This window comes from Papilio xuthus, unplaced genomic scaffold (genome assembly GCF_000836235.2).
Source record: "Papilio xuthus unplaced genomic scaffold, Pxut_1.1 DF828142.1, whole genome shotgun sequence".
Taxonomy (NCBI): domain Eukaryota; kingdom Metazoa; phylum Arthropoda; class Insecta; order Lepidoptera; family Papilionidae; genus Papilio; species Papilio xuthus.
This window is the reverse complement of record NW_013530507.1, coordinates 5,454,449-5,475,935: the sequence shown is the minus strand read 5'-3', so window position 1 is coordinate 5,475,935 and position 21,487 is coordinate 5,454,449. Positions and strand designations below refer to the sequence as shown.

At 35.9% G+C, this 21,487-nt stretch overlaps 3 protein-coding genes across 8 annotated transcripts; 2 read left to right on the top strand and 1 right to left on the bottom strand.

The window, feature by feature from the left end:
- Positions 1–246: 246 nt before the first annotated feature.
- On the top strand, positions 247–10,648 carry wech (tripartite motif containing 71 protein wech). 2 transcript variants are annotated; one of them, XM_013307714.1, is made up of 2 exons: positions 247–578; positions 7,390–10,648. In XM_013307714.1, the coding sequence occupies exon 2, from the start codon at positions 7,417–7,419 to the stop codon at positions 9,766–9,768; it is 2,352 nt and encodes a 783-aa protein (XP_013163168.1). In that variant the 5' UTR covers positions 247–578; positions 7,390–7,416; the 3' UTR covers positions 9,769–10,648. The 2 variants fall into 2 exon arrangements, with proteins under 2 accessions (XP_013163168.1, XP_013163169.1); XM_013307715.1 differs by lacking the exon at positions 247–578 and adding an exon at positions 6,339–6,486.
- Positions 10,649–14,475: 3,827 nt separating this feature from the next.
- Positions 14,476–15,878, top strand: LOC106114540 (uncharacterized). The gene is made up of 5 exons (XM_013307798.1): positions 14,476–14,625; positions 14,709–14,818; positions 14,958–15,103; positions 15,366–15,480; positions 15,710–15,878. The coding sequence occupies exons 1-5, from the start codon at positions 14,517–14,519 to the stop codon at positions 15,842–15,844; spliced, it is 615 nt and encodes a 204-aa protein (XP_013163252.1). The 5' UTR covers positions 14,476–14,516; the 3' UTR covers positions 15,845–15,878.
- Positions 15,879–15,896: 18 nt separating this feature from the next.
- Positions 15,897–21,479, bottom strand: snky (ubiquitin protein ligase sneaky). 5 transcript variants are annotated; one of them, XM_013307793.1, is made up of 12 exons: positions 21,298–21,479; positions 20,437–20,556; positions 19,958–20,129; positions 19,530–19,667; positions 19,094–19,337; positions 18,697–18,822; positions 17,967–18,218; positions 17,452–17,667; positions 16,962–17,164; positions 16,476–16,646; positions 16,288–16,376; positions 15,898–16,129 (listed from the first exon to the last, which is right to left on the bottom strand). In XM_013307793.1, the coding sequence occupies exons 1-12, from the start codon at positions 21,440–21,442 to the stop codon at positions 15,972–15,974; spliced, it is 2,034 nt and encodes a 677-aa protein (XP_013163247.1). In that variant the 5' UTR covers positions 21,443–21,479; the 3' UTR covers positions 15,898–15,971. The 5 variants fall into 5 exon arrangements, with proteins under 5 accessions (XP_013163251.1, XP_013163247.1, XP_013163248.1 ...); XM_013307794.1 differs by lacking the exon at positions 21,298–21,479 and adding an exon at positions 20,822–21,246 and having other exon boundaries at positions 15,899–16,129; XM_013307795.1 differs by lacking the exon at positions 21,298–21,479 and adding an exon at positions 20,854–21,246 and having other exon boundaries at positions 15,899–16,129.
- Positions 21,480–21,487: the final 8 nt, after the last annotated feature.

Below are 21,487 nucleotides of genomic sequence, written 5' to 3'. Positions count from 1 at the left end.
CACAAGTACGAAAAACGAAGTGGTTATTTACTAGATTTTTTTTTAATTCATAAAATATATTTTTCCAAAGACAAATTCCAAATCACTATTGATCAGTGCTTACATTTTATTGAATTATTTAACATTTTTATTGTAACTTTTATTACTTTCCATGCTTTATTCAACTTTACTGATTTTTAATCTATTCTGTTGACAAAATTTCCATAGACAACGTGTGTTTATTTTTAAATCAATTGATCGTTCATTCACCGCTGTTGTTTTCGTGGTGTTTTATGATGTTAATAAATAAATATACAATTATTGCGAACTAATAACCTAAGTGTCGCGGTAATCTCCAGTAATTAGAATTAGTGCAATATATGTGTAGTAGTCAACATTGAACTTTAGAATTAATCATTATTTAAACGCTAACTTTGTGCAATCTACCTGCATCGTCGGGCATATTTTGTGAATAATTATAGTGACGGGACGTTTATGATTTATAATTTTGTATGGACTCATGAGTAGCAAATACGTTATTATGCGTAATTTGTCTACTTGCGGCTTGCAGTAATTTTACTAAGATATTGATATACTAGGTAAGCGATTTTTTCGTATTATTAGTTATCACAAAATTTACTGTCTCACATACATCCATTATGTTTCGAATACACAAACTACACCCGATACCATTTTAAGCATTTACTTTCTCTCAACATTTCATGCCTTTGTATTTGCTGTCATGATTTGTAATTTTTTGTTGTACAAAAATACAATCGTCTCCTGACGCATCGCAATAATTTCCTTGTATAATATTTACGCGCAGCACTTTATTATTATCGAATTTTATCCAAAATTTAGTTATCCAATTTTATTTCACTTTCTCCACTTGTGACAATTTTATCTGTCTTTTTTTTCTCAAAATATTTTCATATAAAAATGTTTGAACTGTTTTTTTTTATTAATTTATATATTTTCAGTGCTCTTGTTCAGTTAGATTAGAATAAAAGACTATATACGTACAAAAAAACTCTTTTTTTCTGTAAAAATATCAATTATGTTTACATTTTATTTTATCTTTATTTTAAAAGGGTTAGATAGATAATAACTGGCTTATAGCTAGAAGATAAAAGCGTGTTATTAAAAAAAATCTTAATAATTTCTCTAAAGACAATTACAAAGCCTTAACTAATTTACATTACTTCATTGAGTTAGTCTTATGTTGTAATTAAAACGGTAACTTTAAAATTATTCATAGTACAGTTAGATTGTAACTGTAAGTTGTTATTTGCTTTGTTAATTGTAAATGTTTAGAATAATGTTACTGTAATTCCTCTGTTGTACCTGTATTTAAACATGCTGTATATACATTTTTAATATGAATAACAAGAAGTTATATACAGGTGGTTTAAGAATTGAAACACTATAAAAACCTAAAACACAATATATTCACATTCACAACATGTACAGAATATAATTGAGAAATCCTTTTATCAATGGAACTTGGTTCAGTAATTTTGGAGTTTATTCTGTGTTTGAGGAAATGTATTCTTTTCATATTTTTATAGATATTTTTAACAGTAAAAGTCTATAACTAAGGTAAATGGGCTAGCTTAGTTTTAGTAGAGGTCAAGTAAGGTTAAAATAATATGACTGTACTAGTAACATGGATTTCTCTGTAAATTGAGATGCTGATATGTTTTTGCTCAGATTCATATAAGATTATTAAAATGTAGACACTAGATTTAAAAAGAAATGGTTATTGAAAATGTAGGTTATTACAAAAGTTCCTTTGATACGTTCAATGGCCTAAAACTGTGCCAATGTCTATAAGATCCAAATATGACAAGTACATAATTAGTGCTTACATCTGACTCATAAAATGAGCAGTTGTTCTGAGACATTCTTTTTGTTATCAATGTACGGTAAAAATTTGAAACCAACAATTTCTATAAGATAACTAATAATTTTGTTAAGAAATGTTTTCATTATGAAATCTTTAATTATATTTTGTAACAAGACAATGAGTTTGATACTATCAGAAATGCGTTCACAAATATGTCATTAGAATAAGGCTCTGTGAACTTATCTAGACATTTAAATGGAGTTGTATTCCATATAATTGATTTCTATATTTGTATACTGTATTCAATATAAGGTGTGAAGATAACATAGTGTATGTTACATTATTCTAATGTGATTTTATATTTGATTGATTTCATACTAAGCTATCTGACCTACTAAGATGTCATATGGGTCCTACTTTAAATAACTATCCCTCTATGAGATGACATAGCTCATTGTAGATCATTTTTTTATTAAAATTATTATATGTATATTCCATAAGAGAATGGTAGATCAGGGTTGCTCTAGATGAATCTATGTTGACTAGATCTGTGATGAATTTAAGAAAAGAGACATTATGGACTCCTAGAACCAGAGCATGCTTAGATGTAGATGTATGAAAGTGAAAGAGGCGAGAGGGATATGCCAGGACTCTGTTGAATAGAAATTTAACATCTCTGCCTTTCCTACTGGATTACGAGCGAGGCTTATGTTTTTGCGAAAATCTATAGGTGAGAAGTTCAGACCATCGTCAATTGTTACTTATTAGCGGCGTTTTACTGTGAAAATACCACAGTTAAGTTTATTAAAAGTGTTATAAAATCACGGTGCACGGTGTTTTGAATGAAAGTGTTCACTTTGAAGTGGTCGTGCACAAAACAAGATAAAACGAAGGACGTCCTTACGGTTCAGTGACACAGTGCGCTCTGCTCTGGCCCTGGCTCGTCGACGCCGCTCGCTAAACAAAAACGACGCTCTAGACGTACTTTTAAACCTGTATACTAATTTGCAGGCTTCTCTAATGTTTTATTCGTTTTTTTTTTAAACAAAATTGCTTTTATCGATGTCAATGACACGGTAACCGGGTGCATCCTTATTAAAATATTTTTTTTTGCGTCTGGTTTTAAGTTATTTAAAAGCTGATCGCTATAAATTAAAATACTTTATGTGAGTCATTACAGTAGGTAGATTTTAAGGATTTAAATTTGGTTCTGAAGCCCGAATGAATAAGTTATATATTTGAAGCATTCAATAATGTCCCTTCCTAATTCTGTATCGATTTGGCGTAACATTCTCGAAGTATTTAGATTACGTAAAATGTCGAGCAATAGAAAATCCTAGGCCCGTACCCCAGAGTACGCAGGGTATCGACAACAGCGCGCATGCGCGTTACTTACTGCTCGCTCCCCTCGAACAACGTCGTAATTGTTATCGCATTAATTCTAGCTCACGTAAAAATGTACTCAATTATATTTATGCTTTTCTATTTTCATTGGTTTACGTTGATGCTTGATACATATGATTTTTGTATGTATTTGAAAGTGGTTATTTATTATTCCGTACGACTACAAAGAAGGCAGAAAATAATGTACATTGTACATATTATGTGGTATTCGTATTTGTAAAGGTGGTCGCAGGGGAGTACATAATGAAATTGGAAGGAGACCTATGTGTAGACTTAACTTGGGCACACGTTATAGTTAAAGGTCATATAATAGAAACGTAGATTGGTAAGGGAATAACGAAACACCGCTAATGTATAAATGTTAATGTTAAATAAAAATGTTCGTCTACTAAAATCTGTTTCGTTTTACAATTGCCAATGCTATTTTTTGATATCTAAGTTGAAATAATATAATATATATTATTTTACTGTTAAATACGTTTTATATCATTCATTGTTGAATGAATTGTTATTCGTAAAGTCTTTATACAGCTGAGAAAAGTTATATTACAACTAGGTGTCGTCCGCGACTCCGTCTGTGCGGAATTTAGTGAAAATCAGGAGTTGGAATGATGGACGGTCAGAGATTTGTCGTGATCACACTGTTCATGTCGCAGTTGTCACGTATTACTTTAGTCATTGATCTTCGTTGTTTTGAATGAATTTCGCAGTACCCAGAACTTTTTTTTTTTAATAGCAGCATTCATTCATTGTTTTTGTGCAGGAATATTGTCTTTACTCTAGCTATTGTATTAACACAAAAGCTCTTGTTTGCGTATTTTATTTTACAATTGAAATCTGTCAGCGAAACTAGTCGCAAACTAAGTATAGATAGTATTAAATATTAAAGGTAGTTGTAAGCAAATTTTACTATAAAATGTTCCGTTCACTCCCGTGTCATTTCTCATCATTTCATCATTCATCATTTCTCTCCATATAGGGTCAGCACAACAGATTTTTGTCTTCCATATCGATTTATCATTCGTCAAATTTAGTTCATTTGTCAAATGATAATTGTAAAATGGAAAAAGTTGATTTTGGCAAATATGTTTTAAATAATTACAAAGGGAGGATGTAATAGTTTGCAAGGTTCTTGTATTGAGTAGCAATTCACAAGTTTTCGAATGATCATAACCCTCTTTCAATATAACCAGATGGCTTGATCATTACCGCGTTATATAAATCTAATTAGACTAAAAAACTGTCTAGAATTTGTTGTCCATCTTGTTTAGCTAAACGTGTAATACGTATGTGAACACATGTGACTAGCCAATTGCCACAAACTCTTTATAAATAACCCTAGTGCGTACGCGGCTTTATTACCCGAGGAAAGTTTTGTATGTGTAAAGTGTAATTATAATTTCGCGTCGGTTCTTTGTTAGCTGCGGTCCGCGAACTTTTCTTTGTTTGCTGTATATGTTAAAATTGAATACTGCGTTTTAAAATCTTTTAACCTAATTTCACATTGCTTTTGAATTACTCTGTTGGTACCGTTAAATTGTTTATTACTAGAAAACTCCGTAAGCCTTTCTGCCATTTCGAAACAATCGATCAGTTAACAGTTTCAATACTGTGTAAATGCCACGCAAAAAAATCACGTGGTAATTTCCAGTCACGTGTTCATTAATCGTTAGGACTGGCAGCCCTTTAAGTGGTATGAAAAAGAAAAATAAAGCTTTAATTGTTCGATTATTAGCCGTTAGCCGTAGGACTTTTTTACCTCTACTTAAATGGGCATAATATTATGACGATTCTCGATACAAAATTCTTAGCCGTGGAGAGGCAGATTTCGAGGTTGCTAGAGGGGTGCGGGACATATCGATGTTACACCGACCTGCGCAAAATCCATTGTTACCAAACCGTTTTTATTCTAAGAAAAAGAGCTTAGAATTTTTTCTTTCAATGGACCGGTGTATCTACCTGCACGACTCAATTCAAGTGTTACTGGTTTTGGTAATGTTTCGAGAAACAGGTACATTGTAGTAAATTAAATATAGTAAGATTTATGCAAAGATCTTATTAGTTGACAACCCTCGGGTTAGGGCTTTAAGAAACTATATTTTACCACATCTGCATGAGTATATCGCTGAGGCTTTTTATTTATTTATTTTGTTGGTTAGTGAAAAATAATAATTAGGAAAAGGATAGGAAATTTTAAAATTCAAATTTATATTTACTTTTAGTGTATAATTCACGAAAAATATGTACCAGATCCAAAATATTATTGCAAATACCCTGAACATTTGCCTCTTGTTCAACGTTTAGTTTAGAGACGTTTCTCGTTGAGCTTTAGTAGGATCGATGTTAATCCGGGCGCCCTTCGTAGGGTATAAGAGCTGCGAGGGAAAGTCATCGATTTTTGGGCACCCTACGTTTGTGCGCGGGGGCGCGGCAAGATGGCGGCGTGGGGTCCGGACCTGCCTCACGCGCACTCCGCGCCAAGGTCAGGCACCGCGTCACTCCCGAAACAATCTCACTCACTCAGCTCACCACGTAACGCGATGCCAACATCTTGCTTCTCGCTTGCGCAGGGATCTCTCGTTGTACTGCTCGATACTGATCTTATTTACGCCGTTAGGGCTGTAGCAAATCGATAATTGGTTAATTTATTTTTTATTTACTTAATAGCTAATTATATTTTAAATAATCTTGATTATTTTAATTAAACGATGAATTTTAAAATCGCATAATAGACTCAAAACGTACTCTGTTACTTATTTTAATTTGTTAGTATTTTATGTCATTTTTAGGGAGTTACAGATTTTGAAATACAGAAATAAGGCCTTATTGTAAAAGTTACTGTAATTTTACGGCTTTACAACAATGCAATTCTAGGAACGTACAGCCCTAATCATAGCGAACCTCCTTTATCTAAATTATGGAAAATTTTGGAATGCGACATCATCGTTTGTCTCCCTCGCACGTGCGATTGTCCTATCGCTCCATCTCACTTCCAGATAGCTACCTATTATTTTGAGGGGTAGAGCAGGCATTTTTGGGCATGGATTTTTTTTCGCAAAATGCACCATATGAGTGGGTTTGGGTGCAATAGTATAGATCGTGGGGCCGTAAGGTCCGCACGTAGTTTATCTAGTTTGTTTATTATGAGTGTAAAAGTTATTGTTTAGTGGGCATCACGCCGGTTGGGATTGGCATCCGGCTTCTATCAGTGATAAAGTATGCAGTACAATACTATCGTCCCTCGTCATTCCTGTCATGTAAGTGGACTTTGTTGATGTTTCCTTATTCTAGAAATTTCTAAATTTTATAGAAGGAAGTGAAATACATCATGTGTGGATTTTAAAATGATCTGTTTAGACTATGAAAATTGAAGTGGAATTCAATTTTCTGGAACCAATAAATACTTTTTTAACTTCTAATTTTTTTTTAAATGTCTTCAGAATATTTAAAACCCGTGGTATTGAACTCGACGCTTTCGGTTAAAATTAAATAAAAGACGAGACAAAGTTAATTTTAGTCACCATTTACTGCCCCAGTCTGTAGCGTTGGTAGACTAGACAAAATATCGATCAGTCTAAGATAGAATTTTAAGTTTGCGAAATGTTGTTGTTTGCGCTACGAGTATATAGCATAGCTAGTGTTGGCACTAACCGTTTGTATTGGAAAAACACTTGTAATAACATATTGTTCCTTATTTATGAGTATGAGAAAGACAACAATATATTATTGTAGAAAAGTATCGGAATTGAAAAATCACGGCGAGACTTATCTTTGCCGTCCTCTCTACGTTACTTCGATGCTCTATAATTTTTACTACGTCTCAAATGTGCCAACAGTATGTTTTATCTCAATATCAGAGTATTGACAAAATAATTTATAGTATCGATATAAACAGCGAAGATTTGAAATAAGGAAGCTCTAGGTAGTAGCCGATCTAGTTCGTTCGATTCGTTACAATATTTTAGCAACGACTACATTAATCTTAAGTGATAAGTAAAATATTATTATAATTCAGTCAGTCAGAAAAAGTTTGTGATACATGTATGAAAATATTGTTAATATCTTTTAGTTCTAACAATTTGTTCCATGTGTTGGGGAATACGTCTGCCATACGTGCATATTATGATAGTCTTTTAAAAAGAATAATATCTCTATTTCAGATCTAATGAGGTGAAGTAATCGTAACAATGACGTCGTTTGCTAACATGACCGCGTCGCTGGCGGCCAGCCTGCCCACCACGTCGTCCGGCGCCACGAGCAGCGCGTCCGGCCACGCGCCCGACCAGGAGGACCCGCTCGCCATGACGCACATTATCTGCAACCTGCTTGAAAACATGAATAAGCCGGCCGGCATGCAGCCCGCCGCAACCTCTGCCTCCTCCACCATGCCCTACGACATCTGGGCACTACCTTCCTGCAGCTCCCTGCAGAACCCCATCGGCCCCGTCGCCCAGGACTACAACACTAATAGCCATAACAATAATCATCAAAACCATTCCAAAGAAGACAATTCCAGCGGTTCTCCCGGAACGTCGTCCTCGGTATCTATAACTTGTTACCGTTGCGAGTCGCGTACTCCCACGACACGCTGCCTCGAATGTAATGACCTATTCTGTCACGAGTGTTGCCACAAGGTGACCTCCGATTGCCAGCTGAGGGAGCACACGCTCCTGCCGATACACCAAATATCACCCATCGGCGCTCGCCCCAGCTCCGTTACCAATGAAAAAGAAGTAATGTACTGTGAACTTCACGGCGAGCCAGTAAAATTCTACTGCGAAGGTTGCATTATTTTTATCTGTCAGGAATGCACTTTGTGGGTTCACAAGGATCACTGCTTTACTCCGATCAAAGGTGCACTTGACATGTGCCGTATTGGTGTCTTCAGGGCCATCGAGGATACCAAAACTGGCACTAAAGCTATAAAAACAGCAATCGATCGAGCGGTCGCGATGTCCAAAGCGTATGAAAAGGAGACCGCGGAAGCTAATTTGAAAATTAGAAAAGCTATGCGTTGTTACGCCCAGGCCATAGAAGATCGTGAAAAATATCTACTGGACAAAGTCGAAAAAATGCGGCAAGCTAAAATGACTGAACTAACTGACCACATGAACACGCTTCGAGGCATTCTCGCTGGTCTGGCGCACACCAACGAGACCTTGGTGCGAAGTATGGATTCTGAGGGCATAGATTTGTTCTTGGCGAAAGAAAAAGGTAGAGCTCAAGTCGACTATTTTTCCTGTATGTTTAAAAATATGTACATCGCCGAAGAAAGAATTATGTTTGTGCCACCTAACTACGATTTAGTTGACCAAATAAAGCGCCAATGTGACGTTCAACCCACGCCAGCTGTGTCGATGCATTCTCTGACGTCGACGTCATCGATCCAATCTCGACAGTCATTGTTGTCGCTGCAATCGTTACAGTCCGCTCAATCTTTTTCACCCTTGTCTTACCATATTTCTGCATCTAGTAGCCTCAGAAATATACCAGATTATCCAAGCAATCCAACGAGGTCCACCAATTATTATGACCACAGCATATCGTCAAGTATTGCCATGGACGCAAATCCTGCACGCGGAATCGGTCAAGCGATTCCGGGCTACTGGATGTCCGTATCGGTGAGACCGACAAGGAGCCCCGTCCCCGGAGTGCCGATGTTTTCTTTTGGCAAAGAAGGTCAAGACGAAGGACAAGTGTCCAGACCGTGGGGTCTGTGCGTAGACAGAGAAGGCAACATTATCGTTGCAGACAGACGAAATAATCGCATTCAGATATTTAATAATCGTGGCGAATTTAAAACTATGTTCGGTGCAAAAGGCACGGGGCCTGGAGAATTCGATCTACCCGCAGGAATCACCACAGACACCTACGGCCGTATAATTGTCATCGATAAGGATAATCATAGAGTGCAAATCTTTACATCGGCCGGGAATTTCATTCTTAAGTTCGGCTCCTTCGGAAAGGAATGTGGGCAATTTCAATATCCATGGGATGTTGCGGTCAACACGCTGGGTAATATTGTTGTCACCGACACGAGAAATCATCGCATTCAACTGTTTACAAGCGACGGAACTTACATAACCAAGTTCGTGTTTGAAGCCGCGAATCCCGCAAAGCTCTTGAAAGGACCGACGACGCCGAGGGGTGTTTGTTTTACGACCAACGGCAATATTATTGTCTCTGACTTTGAGAACCATCGCCTCCTCATGGTGGATCCAACTTTATCGAAGGTTATCCACTGCATGGGACGTGAGGGGTCCGGCATAGGCGAATTGAACCGTCCCTCGGGTATAGTGACGGACGACGACGGACGCATCATAGTAGCGGATTCTAAGAATCACCGTGTGCTCGTGTTTACGTCTGAACTGCGTATCCTTTGGGCTGTGGACCTGAAGAGCCCTGGGTTAGACGACAAGGACCGGCCCAGTGACGTGGCACTCACGCCGGAAGGCTACTTGGTGGTACTGTTCGAGACGCTACCGGATACCGCACGCGATGTCACCTCGCACGGCAAGCAGTATATCAAAGTTTACTGACGGATATAATCACCTCGCAGGCGGCCGACACCACGGGCCCTTGCGTTCACAATATTCTAATTTTATTTTGTTTTTGTTTATTTGTGATTGATTTCATGATGTGCCAATTTTATTATAAATATTTCGCAAAAATCTGAATCGAGCATAGCTTGTACGGAGAATCAGTGTTTGATATTTTGTTATGTTTTGCGCAAATCAAATTAATATTTCTTTTAAATTCTTTTGATGAATGTTTCGTTACCATGTTATTTCGATATTTTCGTTTCCGTATGACACTAGTCTGTAAGCACCAAACGATATAGTACGCAGTAACAGTAATGTTGTACCACATATATAATAACTCTTAGCTTATTGTGTACTGTACTGTACTGTACCAGTCACATTGTACTCTGTAAAGCACTAAATATAATTCATTCTATATCCCATATTAAACAATATATAGATAACTATTAGACGAGAATATTTGAATCGTAAAAACTATTATATGATAAAGATCACATTGTGATTTAAAAGATGTTTTTATGTGAGATAATTTAAAAAAAAAAAATAACTTGAAAAGTATTTTTCCAAAATGTTACTTTTTGAGTTCTCTTAGTTAACGACAAGGCAGACGTTTATATGTATTATTATAAATTATTTCGCGCATATAATTTAGTTATATTTTACTGGAGCGTTTTTTGGCACTGCGCTTGTATTGGTTACGTAATTATAGTTTTTAGTGAATTTGCTTGATTTATCTCTTTTGTTTGCATCTCGAAACGGATAAAGGGACGTGGCAACGGAGCTAACAAATTAATGCAATAAAACTTTAAGACTGACTTTAGAAGACTGTCTTAAAGACGTTGAGGCCGGATGCCGTGGTGGTGATGCAGGGGGTGTGTGCGGGGAAGCGGGGCGAGGAGGGTGCGGGGCGGGGCGGGGCGTCGCGTTACGTCTGATGCTAGTTCTTATTACCAAAACATAGGTATTATTGTGTACTATGATAAATTTATCGGCAACCGAACACAAGTCGAAAAGATTTTTTTTTTATTCGTGATATATTTTTTTTATTTTTATGTTAGAATTTGCCATTTTTTTAATGTTTTTTTTTCTATGAGATATTTTTGACTGCCTATAACTTTTTCAACTAAATTGATGTTATCCGTGTAGCGTTAGTTAGATTCGAATATCGGAGTAGAGCAATGGTATTTCACTTTTAGGATGGTTTAAGGCGCAGTAACACAATTGTTGTTATAGGTAAATTATATATAGATATTCATCTACATAATAATTTTTTAATTAGTTGTTACAGTCAAAATTCACGTATTAGTTCAAATATTATAGCGAAATTGATTGAATGTTCTTGTAATGTATGTTTAAATATATCGATATAATGCGATATAAACACTGTGTTCAGTCAGTATGTGTTCACTATATTACTGTTTATATATAAGTTAGTATCGCGTTTGATGTCGCCTTGAGTGGACGCATAGCTCACTCGGTAATAATTAATTTTTATTACGATTTAATTTTCTTATATAACACAAAGTTACTTGCACGTGTTTTAAAACTAAACGACCGATTAATATAAGTTTGCAAGAATTGATAATTTATTTGGTTTCACTTGGCTCTTTTCTACTAAACTATTAGGTAATCGAGTTATGCGTGAGCTTCTAGTTAAATTTTATATTATAAGTACTTTGGTGTTAGAATCTTAGCTAGTTGTTAATGCAAAAATACTTCAACAAATTCTCTGGTCGCTTTGTAAAATAATATCTCTGGCCCTTCAGCTTGTTATTAAGAATAATAATAAATAGATAAACTCAATAAATATTAGTCAAGAAAATACTTGATAATCTACGCACAATTAATACAACAGTAATTGGCTCGCTGAAATTAATTGGTCGTAACGTAATTAAATAAAAAAAAAATTAGAATAAAATTTTTCACCTTTGTACTTAGACGTAGGTTTAGGCTAAGTTAGTCGCGAATAAGATAATTTAAGCTATATTAATTAGTGTTAAAAGCTTCAAACAAAAATTACCAGTCGCAGATAATTTTCGATTAAATACAAAAATTAAAATTCTCTTAATGAGCCTGAAATTTATGTTAGATAATGGAAAATTCTTGTTTGAAGTGTAGATAAAATAGGATTGGATAGTATTATAATGTTACATATTACCTTGGTCCTCTATCAAGGATGCCGTTGCGTTTTGATAATTTGTTCTACTACTACTGGATTTGTTGGTACGAGATACGCCAATAATGAGGGTAGTTGAAGAAACTTTGATCTCTACTGCAACGCGAGGGTAGTCTTGAAAGTGGATCACAGTGACAGCGTGCAGTGTTTGCGCCTCAGCGGTCAATTGGCTTCATCCTCGACAATCGTAACTCTTTCATCTGATATATCAGTGATTTTAATAGATTTATCGTAACTTACTTTTCGTTCAGTGCCATTATTAAAGTATTATGTTATTATTTTTTATAATGATGTGTTTGCATGAAATGCATTTTTTTTAATTATTATATTATTTCAAAAAAAAAAATTAAAATGTCCACGCGACAGATATTTTTTTTGTAAAGGTGACGACGAATCTCATGTTCCAATGAAATCCGTAAGTTCATCTTTTGTTTTGACATACAGACAAATGGATTTGCAAAGCAAACTCCGGCGCAATGTAAAGTGATTATCGACTAGTGCACTCTTAGAATGTTACCAGTCTCGCATTGTAATATCCTGCCGCTCAGGATTTCAAACGTTAACGCCATATATCATACATAAATTAACAATCACTAAAGTGCAGTATTTTTTAAATTCCGCAAATCGCAATAGTCCTGTAATTCTCGAGCGGTGATTTACTTTATAAGAGTGACTCGGCTGAAAGCTGCTAAAGAAATACTTAATTTTGTAACGCATTTAATTCGGAACGATTTATTGTGTATTTATTAGTTTTTAATTTGTTTACGTCTGAACGTTTTCTTGGCTATGTAATAAGTTTTGCTACAAGAGGCTCCATTTTCCCAACTCGATCACTCGTGTGGTCAAGATTAGTTTCCAAGTCCATTTAATGTGTAAGTCATCTGTCAGTAGCGGGTAGCCGTGATCGCGTAGCAAGCACTTTATAAAAGTGTGGGATAGGGGGTGGGAGAGGGGGTTGCAGAGCATAGATACGATGTAATAACGAAGTGGATTTGATCGCAACAGAGGGTGAACGTGTGAGAGCTGCTAGCTGCTAGCAGTAAAATGGGTTTTGTGATAGAAACAATAAAATTGGAGAACTTAATCGATGCGTGATGATAGATTTTGTACGACTTTTTTAACCTTCGATGATATCCACGAGCAGCGAGTTAAAACATCCACAAGTCCGGCGCTGTGTGATTCGAGAGAGTGGAGGCGCGGCGCGGTGCGGCGCGGCGCGGCGGGCGCATGGAATTACTGCATAATATTTGCTATAATTGTATGAGATTTTTAGCGAAATGTATTGAGCCATTTTCGTGCTATGTTTAACGTTAAATAGGCGCTTGTGTTGTGTTAGTGTTAGTGTAATTAAAAATTACTCATTGATCTCCCCTTTGCTACATAAAACTTGTTGTATTTGCATTATAAAAAAAAAGAAATTGCTTAACGAACTGATTATTATAAATGTATTATTTTGTGTAGTAAACACTGAAATAGTTTGAACGGCCCTTGTGTCCCACCAAAGGGGGGACGAATGAAGCAGTATATCTGATATAAGTAGTATTTGGTACACGGCCTCCGGGGGACGCCGGGGGCGGTGCATAGTCGTGTTCAAACTTAATATAACCGCGTCTACCTCAAAATGTATTAAAGACTGATTGGGTTTAATTTCGCGGGGGTTAGATCTCCGCCGTAGAAGTCTGTTGTCTACTAGAATAAGCTGAATTATTTCATAATGCACTTCGTATTTGTTTATTCCTTCTAAACGAGGCGCAAAAAAAATATCTTAAAAAAATAATAAAATGCCTCCGTTTAGCGCGAGTTGACAACAGTCTTTTCTTTTTTTTTTAATCTATATCTTATGTTACATTTCTGTAATATTGTTGAATGAAGACTGAAATTTTATAAATGTTCCTATATTTTAATTTAGAATAATTTACTGCCTACCATATTATTTCATTTTACCTTATTATTTACCCTATGTGTAAAGTCATTTCTTTGTCCCCTTATAATCTTATCAATTGCGCATGACGCTATATATGTCATGGAATTTTTGAAATTTTTAATGGAATTTTGTATGAAAATTAATCAACTGATTGATAGAAAATGGGCTTTTATTTATATATCCCATGTATTCACCTCGGCTTCCTCTTTATCCTTAGTGCATAACTATGAGCAAGCAAATAAACATGTATTTTGTAATTTAGATAATAAAGTCATAATTAACTGTATTGTTCTACATAATTTATGCTACCGTATTCTTGAAAAATATGTACCTATATTTCAACCACTAAAAACAACTTTAAACAACATCTAAATAACCAACATATTTCTAAACAACTTGGTTTGTCTGTCGCCAATGATATTCTTAGATAAAGAAATGATTCAGAATGTATTCTTAAAATGTACTCTTGTAGTTTTAATGCAGACTATGTTTTGTGTGGTTTAGATCAAAAATAATTAAAAATAAAATTATGAGATTGCTCTTTTAAAAATTTCATTGAATTTCTTTTGTCCCTACATAAAACTATAGACAATATGTCAAAAATAATGACAAATATAAATCGCGAAGGACGAGTATTGCAAAAAGATGGGTCACCAATTAAGTACAATATTTACTGGCTTGGGCAGGTTTTTTGAGTATCCAGTGAAGCGAAAACCAATATGTTTTTACAGACAGGAAGACTTCACGGCTACAGGTTCTATACTAAATATTATGTCCTAAAAGAAACCATGTGATGAACATAAGTAGCTAAAATATCTTTAATTTTGTGTTTAAAAGGTGAACCTCAAAAGAAAGTGTCCGAGCCGATCAAGACGACGATGACAGATTACGATAAGCTTGTGGATCTATTCTACAAGAGATTAACTGAACAACGACAATATAATCAAGTACATATTATTTATTGTTTAAAGCGGCGAGATAATGGTCCCAGTTCCGTGCGAAATCGTTTATTCTCTATGTTAGTGTTGTGTTGTAATCATATTTGATTGAAGTAAGGATAGCTTAGTTTTTAAGTATTGTCCATAGGAAATGAAAGAACAAGACCGTCGTTGGAGCATGCAGAAAGTAGTGCAGCGATTCCCCGGCTGGAACGAGATCACCATCGCTAACCTTCACAGCTTGTTCCTACTCTTCGACAACCAGTCCAATGGGATGCTCGGATTTGACGATTTGTTAGTATTTTAAGAGAACGAAATTACGTTATCCCCATTACGTACTTAGGTCTATCGCTGGAATTCTACTTAACCTTTAAACTTTTAGAGGGAACTATGCGAGAGAAAAACAACAGCTAAATATAAACTATGTATGATTTTAGGTAATTCGCTGGTGTTTTAGGCGAGTAAAGGGCGAATTTCATTTGAAAATATAGGCTGCATAAAAGAAGGTTACAAGAAACATGTAGATACAGACTCGTGGTAATAATATGAATTACAGTTGTGCGGTGTTGGAGAGTCTCGGCGACGAGACATCGATGGAAATCCGCAAAGAGAAATATAACAGTGCCGATTCAGATAATGACGGCTGGATCACTTACGATGAATTTTTGTCTGTAAGTCAACATGTCAACGCGAGTTTTTACAATCGAAATATTTGTACAAAACCGTGTTCTTATTTTTGTTCTTATAGTTTTCAAGGCAAATGAAAGGGATAACAATTTTGTATCAGTGTTTTGGCAGTGAAAACCTTTGATTTAAATTGATTTTCATACGACATAACCTCAAAACATCATTTACCTTTACCTTATGTAATTCTTCTTATTCACTTTTTATTGGTGTTAGTTGGTGTACAACTTCAACCCGCCGGAGGATGGGCAGCCGTCGGGACTGGCGCTGTTGTGCAATGAGGTGGCTGACAACATACAGTTCGTCAGCAACCTAACCGTCGGTGAACAACTGGAGTACGGATTGTTTTAAATATAATAGATAAATAATAATTCTTTGAATTCTTTTTATTTTTAAAATGTAATGACACTGAGTAGTCCGTGAGCTTTTCTAATTTGTCATATAAAATGATAAAAATGTAAGTAACGATAGTACAAGATTAGTATTCGAGTTGATCTTCACTAAGTGAGTCGAGGTCGCTGAGCCGGGTGAGCGGGTCGCAGGCGAGGCAGCGGCCGCCGCCCGCGCGCCAGCACTCGTCGCACCACGAGAACCCGCACGACGCTGACATGCAACGATGCCATGTACACGATGATGCTAAAGTATTAGATTTAGTGATAAAAGACTTGTATTAAAATATATTCGTCCCTCTCATTCTCTTTGAAAAAACCATAGACAATGTTTTTTTCTAAAAGTTTTAGGTTATGGAAAGCTATGGACTAATTAATAAAATTATTGTAAAAATGTATACTTACAAATACATCTAGGTTCAGTTTCTCCACATATTAGGCAAGTCATTCTTGCAGCTGGGAACACTGACAGCCAACCGAGCAGTTGTGGGAACCTATTAGACACTTCTATAATAATAAACTCATCTATTAAGCTATGGAAAGTAAATGGGAATTTTCATCAAACGGAAAACCAGAATGCTAAGCCAATGTACCTCATTCTCAAACTGCGTAAGTTTTCTCCGGAGAGGTACTGTGCGCGCACCGCTTGAAGCGCTTTCCTCCGCAGTGTCTTTTGCATCTTCATACGTTTCTTGAGAATGTCGTTGTACAAGTGAAGTATGCGCTGCTTCTCCCTCTTAGGGTAAAAGTAACTGCATATCAACCTAAACATATGTCTTAAGATTTATTGAATATTCCGATCATTCTCTTAGTTGATTTCTCAGATAAAAAACGGTCACATCACAATCCCCGTTGAGAATGTATTGTCATCTCTGTTCTTGTCAAAGATGATGACAAGGATGACGATATTATACAGAGACTTTGGTGTCAGAAACCCACGGTAAATAAAGCTTGGGATCCACTAGTGTGATCAAATCATATTTTTTTCTATTCACTTGCTATTAGATTTTCATAAAGCTTTATTAAGTTTCAACTTGATAAAAATTTAGGTTATCGTGAAACTATTTTAAAGTCAAAACCTGTTCAAACGCAGCGTGTAAGGGTTCAAATATAGCAGTAGAAGTATCCAGAGATATCCGCAGTATATCTTGATGAAGTATATGGTGGGCATAGCGCGAGGATGGGGGAGACACAGCTCGTTGGATACATGCACGTGGCGTGTCTCGTTCAATCGACTAAGAATGTTTCGCATCATTGTCGCGACTGTACCTTTGCCCTCCACCTGTACAGTTCAACATATCGATTGCAAGAATAAGCGATTTACGTGAAACAATAACTAACCTCTGTTATTCAGCATTTGAAAAAAACTATTGTTTATTATCTGGTGGCTTTGTGCTCCCGCCAAAGCGGATACGGCCAGATCATCCTTTTTAGAAGCAATTCAGGATATTTCTGACAACTTCTTGGATTAAAGTAGAAGCAGATCAAGAGAAAATACAAGGTTACTAATCTTATAAAACGGGAAAGAACCTATGTCTCAGAATTCATAGTTTTCTTAGCTATTTTTACTTCGATTTCCAAATCCCTGGTGCCCTGCTGCGCGACGCCAACATCCGCATGCTGTCGCACCACATCGAGCGCCTCATAGAAGAGTCTATCAAGCATGACGAAGGTAGTCGCTGTGACCACCTCCAACAGCACTTTATGGATTGGTGTCACCAGCTGACTGCGCTGCGACGACTTGTACTCCAATGAATGCACATCTACGTACTTGTTACGTTCCATCTAAAATTGAATTGGTATTCTTCAATTGCTAAAAGATATGAGACATGAATACAGGATTTTGACCTGCGAATAAAACTTTGATTGTCCATGAAACTTTTGGTTAAGATTCATCATAACGGCGGTGCGGAATTAACGAAGTTCTGTGTATGTTTTACTTGCGTATTTCGATCTATAGACGGGTAAGACCTCAGATAAGCTGGGCTTAGTCCCGTACTTTTATTATCTTTGTTTTTTATTCCTACAATTTATGTTTCTTTATCGACACTTAAAGCGAGAACACAAGTTAAAAATACAGCCACCTTCTTCAACGGAAGCAATGAACATTTATTCTTTAATTTCCGTCTCTTATCGATTCTCTTGAAGTAGGAGGTGATGTAGATATTATCGTATGTGATGTTTGTAAGGTATCTGTCGTGGTGCGCCTGCGCGGCCAGCACTATCCGCAGCAGGATGAGAGCCAGGCAGACGTTAACCACGCTCAGCACGCACTGCATACTGCCACCGCGCTGTTCAAACTCGTGCATCACACGTTTACCTGTCTCTTTTGCGTCCTGTAAATAACACTTAACACGTTCAGTGCTAATCGCTAAGCATGTTTAAGTGGAAAAATCTGAATAGCACGTAATGTGTTAACATTGCAGAGAACTGTAGAATATTCATCTAGACCAGTCTTACCCAAAGTGGGCGATAACGCCCCCTTGTGAGCGCTGCAGGTCTCAAGTTGCGGGTTATAGTAAAAGTTTCGTTTAGAATTCTCCGTTAATATACATATATAGGTCACAATAATTAATTTATTTAATTTGAAGTTATAGTGGTTTTTAAATATGTGAAAATATGGGGGCGCTAAAAGAATATTTATTCTCCAAGTGGGCAATAGACAAAATAAGTTTGGGAACCAATGATCTAGAGGTATATTGCACTTGGCTGATATGACATAATATACGATAATTTAATGGCGACGAAGGACTAAAATCAGTGTAACTAATTCTTTCTAATTTTATGTTGTCTGGTTAATATAAATGAACAAACCTGAACATCATAGAGTTCTCTTTCATACGTTACTTTGTATTGCAATCTTACATCTTTTAGGTTATCTGTCAATCTTTTTTGAACTTTCTTTAGATATAAATAACCCTCGCCTAGACCAGGATCGATCTATAAAATTAAAATTATTATTATGTAAAATATGTATTACTTAGGCAATAGAGATTGAATTTATTACCAATCGATTTTTAATTCAAAATATTATTATTTGAGATCTGTGAAAGAAATAAAAACTTAGCTCTTAATCTAACTAAAGTAATGCTTTTAAATCTATCTGACTAACGGTAGGGTTGAAAATTCGGATACCATTTTTGTTTAAAAAGAAATAGCATACAAGTTTTATTCATGCCTTGTTGTATTTAAATCTTAAATTCAAAGTTACCTGATCAATAGCATCGCAAAGCTGACTTCCATTAAGAAATCGTCTCAGATCACAGGCGGACTGTGTGTTCAGAGGCCAACACACGCTGTGATCGAAATGCGCGCGCGCTGCGGAATAGCAATCCTCGAAAGCGGTGACAAACATTTTCCCGCATTTACTTATCCCGCGGGATATCAGCTCTTTACACCGGCAAGATAGTTTATTGAGATATTTATCTTGTAGTAGAAAACTTTCACTCGCATCTCTATGAACAACATTTGCACAAGTCTTAGGACGAGGAAAAGCCTTGTACTTTGATCACCTATCTCTATATTTACATAATGTTGGCAGCACTGTTCCAATAAAAGAAAACGAATAATATGCATAATACGTATTTGTAAAAGTGATATTATTAAAAAACAACTCGTACGTAAAAATTAAATGAAAAATAACTCGCCTATAATTTTCCTCGATTTTCCCTGTAAGATACTTTTTATCAACAACATCGTCAACAATATTACGTCGCATTATCTGTACCAATTCTTCTGTTCCTTCTATTTCGTTCTCTATTGGTGTTATTATTTCATCGATGGACCTGTAATAAAACCGCTAAGCTGTATTACAGCAGATATTTCTAAACTCTTTCTCGTAGATCCTTTTTAAAATTTAACTCGTTTCGGTGCTAATTTCAATTTTATTTCCTGCCATTGTACATGGAGCCTTCCGTGGACTTCATGATGTCCATCAGGACCATTTTAAAAATAAATTAAACGTTTATTGTTTTTATATTACGAAGAACAATTCCCCGTTGACTTTTTTTAATATAATTCTATGAAGATAATTCCTCTTTGATATTTATTAGACAACACGTACAAAAAATCGTACCTAAATGTGTCCTTGAATACATTAATCTGCGAACTAGAGGTAAGTATTGCTTTCTTTATCGGACTCGCCATCAGCTTGTATCTTAGCACGGACAGGTTGTAGGAGAGTTGGGCGCTGCAAGCGAACACGCGGACAACCTCCTTGGCGTTGTAACCCATGTTCGTAATAGGACCTGACAGATTTATTATTGATTTGTTTTTTTTTTTCTTTGTAGAAGGCAAAGACATCCTTGTCCGGCATGTCGCATGTAAGTAACACAAAACTTAAGACCGGTACAATATTTAAAGCTGCTATAGATGTTTTTAGATATCTTGGCGGACCTTAACTTCACGCAGAACACAATTTTAGGTAAGGCGGGGGAGTAGTTGGATGAGTGGGTAGGAACTACGCAGCGTATTGATGACCTTGAGCTGCCAATACATATATTTGAAAAGACATGTATTTGCTTGTACTACTCCAAAATACGTTATGAAGTTTACCTGCTATAACGTATGTGAGTACGACAGCTTTGAGCACGCCGCGACCTGCCTTCCCGCAGTACATGGGCAGCATCAGCAGAGATATGCAGCGCATTTGGATCGACGAAGCATTGCCGATTCCTAGAGGGTACACAATGAGATAACGATAAGGTATAGTTCGTATGAAATATCTTTTAAGTCATTGGCGCGCTGTGTCTTCCCTCTGTATCCTATTTATTTTGACCGTATTGTGCTGTGACGTTATCTTGCTAAGATTTTACGTTATTATGGTCAAGAAGACAAAAGATATAACTAAAATAACATACTCAATAACTCATTAAGGTACGTATAGATATTAGTAATTCGTTTGGGCGTAATGGTTCGAGATAAAGGCAATATGGCTTACTGTATTGAAAGATACATTTATCGATAACATACAAATGTTGGCAGTTGTTTACTTCTTACAGTCTTGTATAAGCAAGAAATAATACTAATTAGATCTCTGTATAGTTGATATGTTGCACTTAACCTTTGCAAATGGTCTATTGAAATTTATTTAGAAATATTTACGAACAAGAATAAAACGGAGAGATAAGCTATTTCTGGAAATATAATTATTGACGATTTACTAAGTGAAGATTTACAGATAGCGAATAAAACTTTTATGTTCTGTTCTGTTTCTTGTTTATGGCTCTCCCTCATCGGATATGGCCAATGTCAAGTGTTTATGGTTAAAACTTTTATGAACATTTTGAGATAAATGCATTAAAAATATTTCTATAATTATTTACATATTTTTTCAGATTTCTTCATCATTTATTGACCACAATGAATGGTCAACTGTAAAATTACCAATTTAATTAGCTGTACATTATCTCTTACCCAAAATGATACTTATAATAAATGCTAAGACCTTCCCAATGTTATATGGAAGTTGTATATCTTTTAAGAAATAATAGTAGTAAAGCTGGCCCAATGTAAATCCGCCGGCGAAGTAAACTACAGTTTTGAGTTTTGATACACACATTTAAGCTCAGCTTATGAAATATTTTTAAATTAAAACTTATATTTA

Coding starts and splice junctions, on each gene's coding strand:
- LOC106114540 (XM_013307798.1), top strand. CDS start 14,517: ATGGGTCACCAATTAAGTACAATATTTACTGGCTTGGGCAGGTTTTTT. Junction 15,104..15,365: donor ATGCTCGGATTTGACGATTT/GTTAGTATTTTA, acceptor TATGAATTACAG/TTGTGCGGTGTTGGAGAGTC. Junction 15,481..15,709: donor CTTACGATGAATTTTTGTCT/GTAAGTCAACAT, acceptor TATTGGTGTTAG/TTGGTGTACAACTTCAACCC.
- wech (XM_013307714.1), top strand. CDS start 7,417: ATGACGTCGTTTGCTAACATGACCGCGTCGCTGGCGGCCAGCCTGCCC.
- snky (XM_013307793.1), bottom strand. CDS start 21,442: ATGTGTGTATCAAAACTCAAAACTGTAGTTTACTTCGCCGGCGGATTT. Junction 19,668..19,957: donor GTATTCAAGGACACATTTAG/GTACGATTTTTT, acceptor GTTTTATTACAG/GTCCATCGATGAAATAATAA. Junction 18,219..18,696: donor GAGAACTCTATGATGTTCAG/GTTTGTTCATTT, acceptor TGTTATTTACAG/GACGCAAAAGAGACAGGTAA.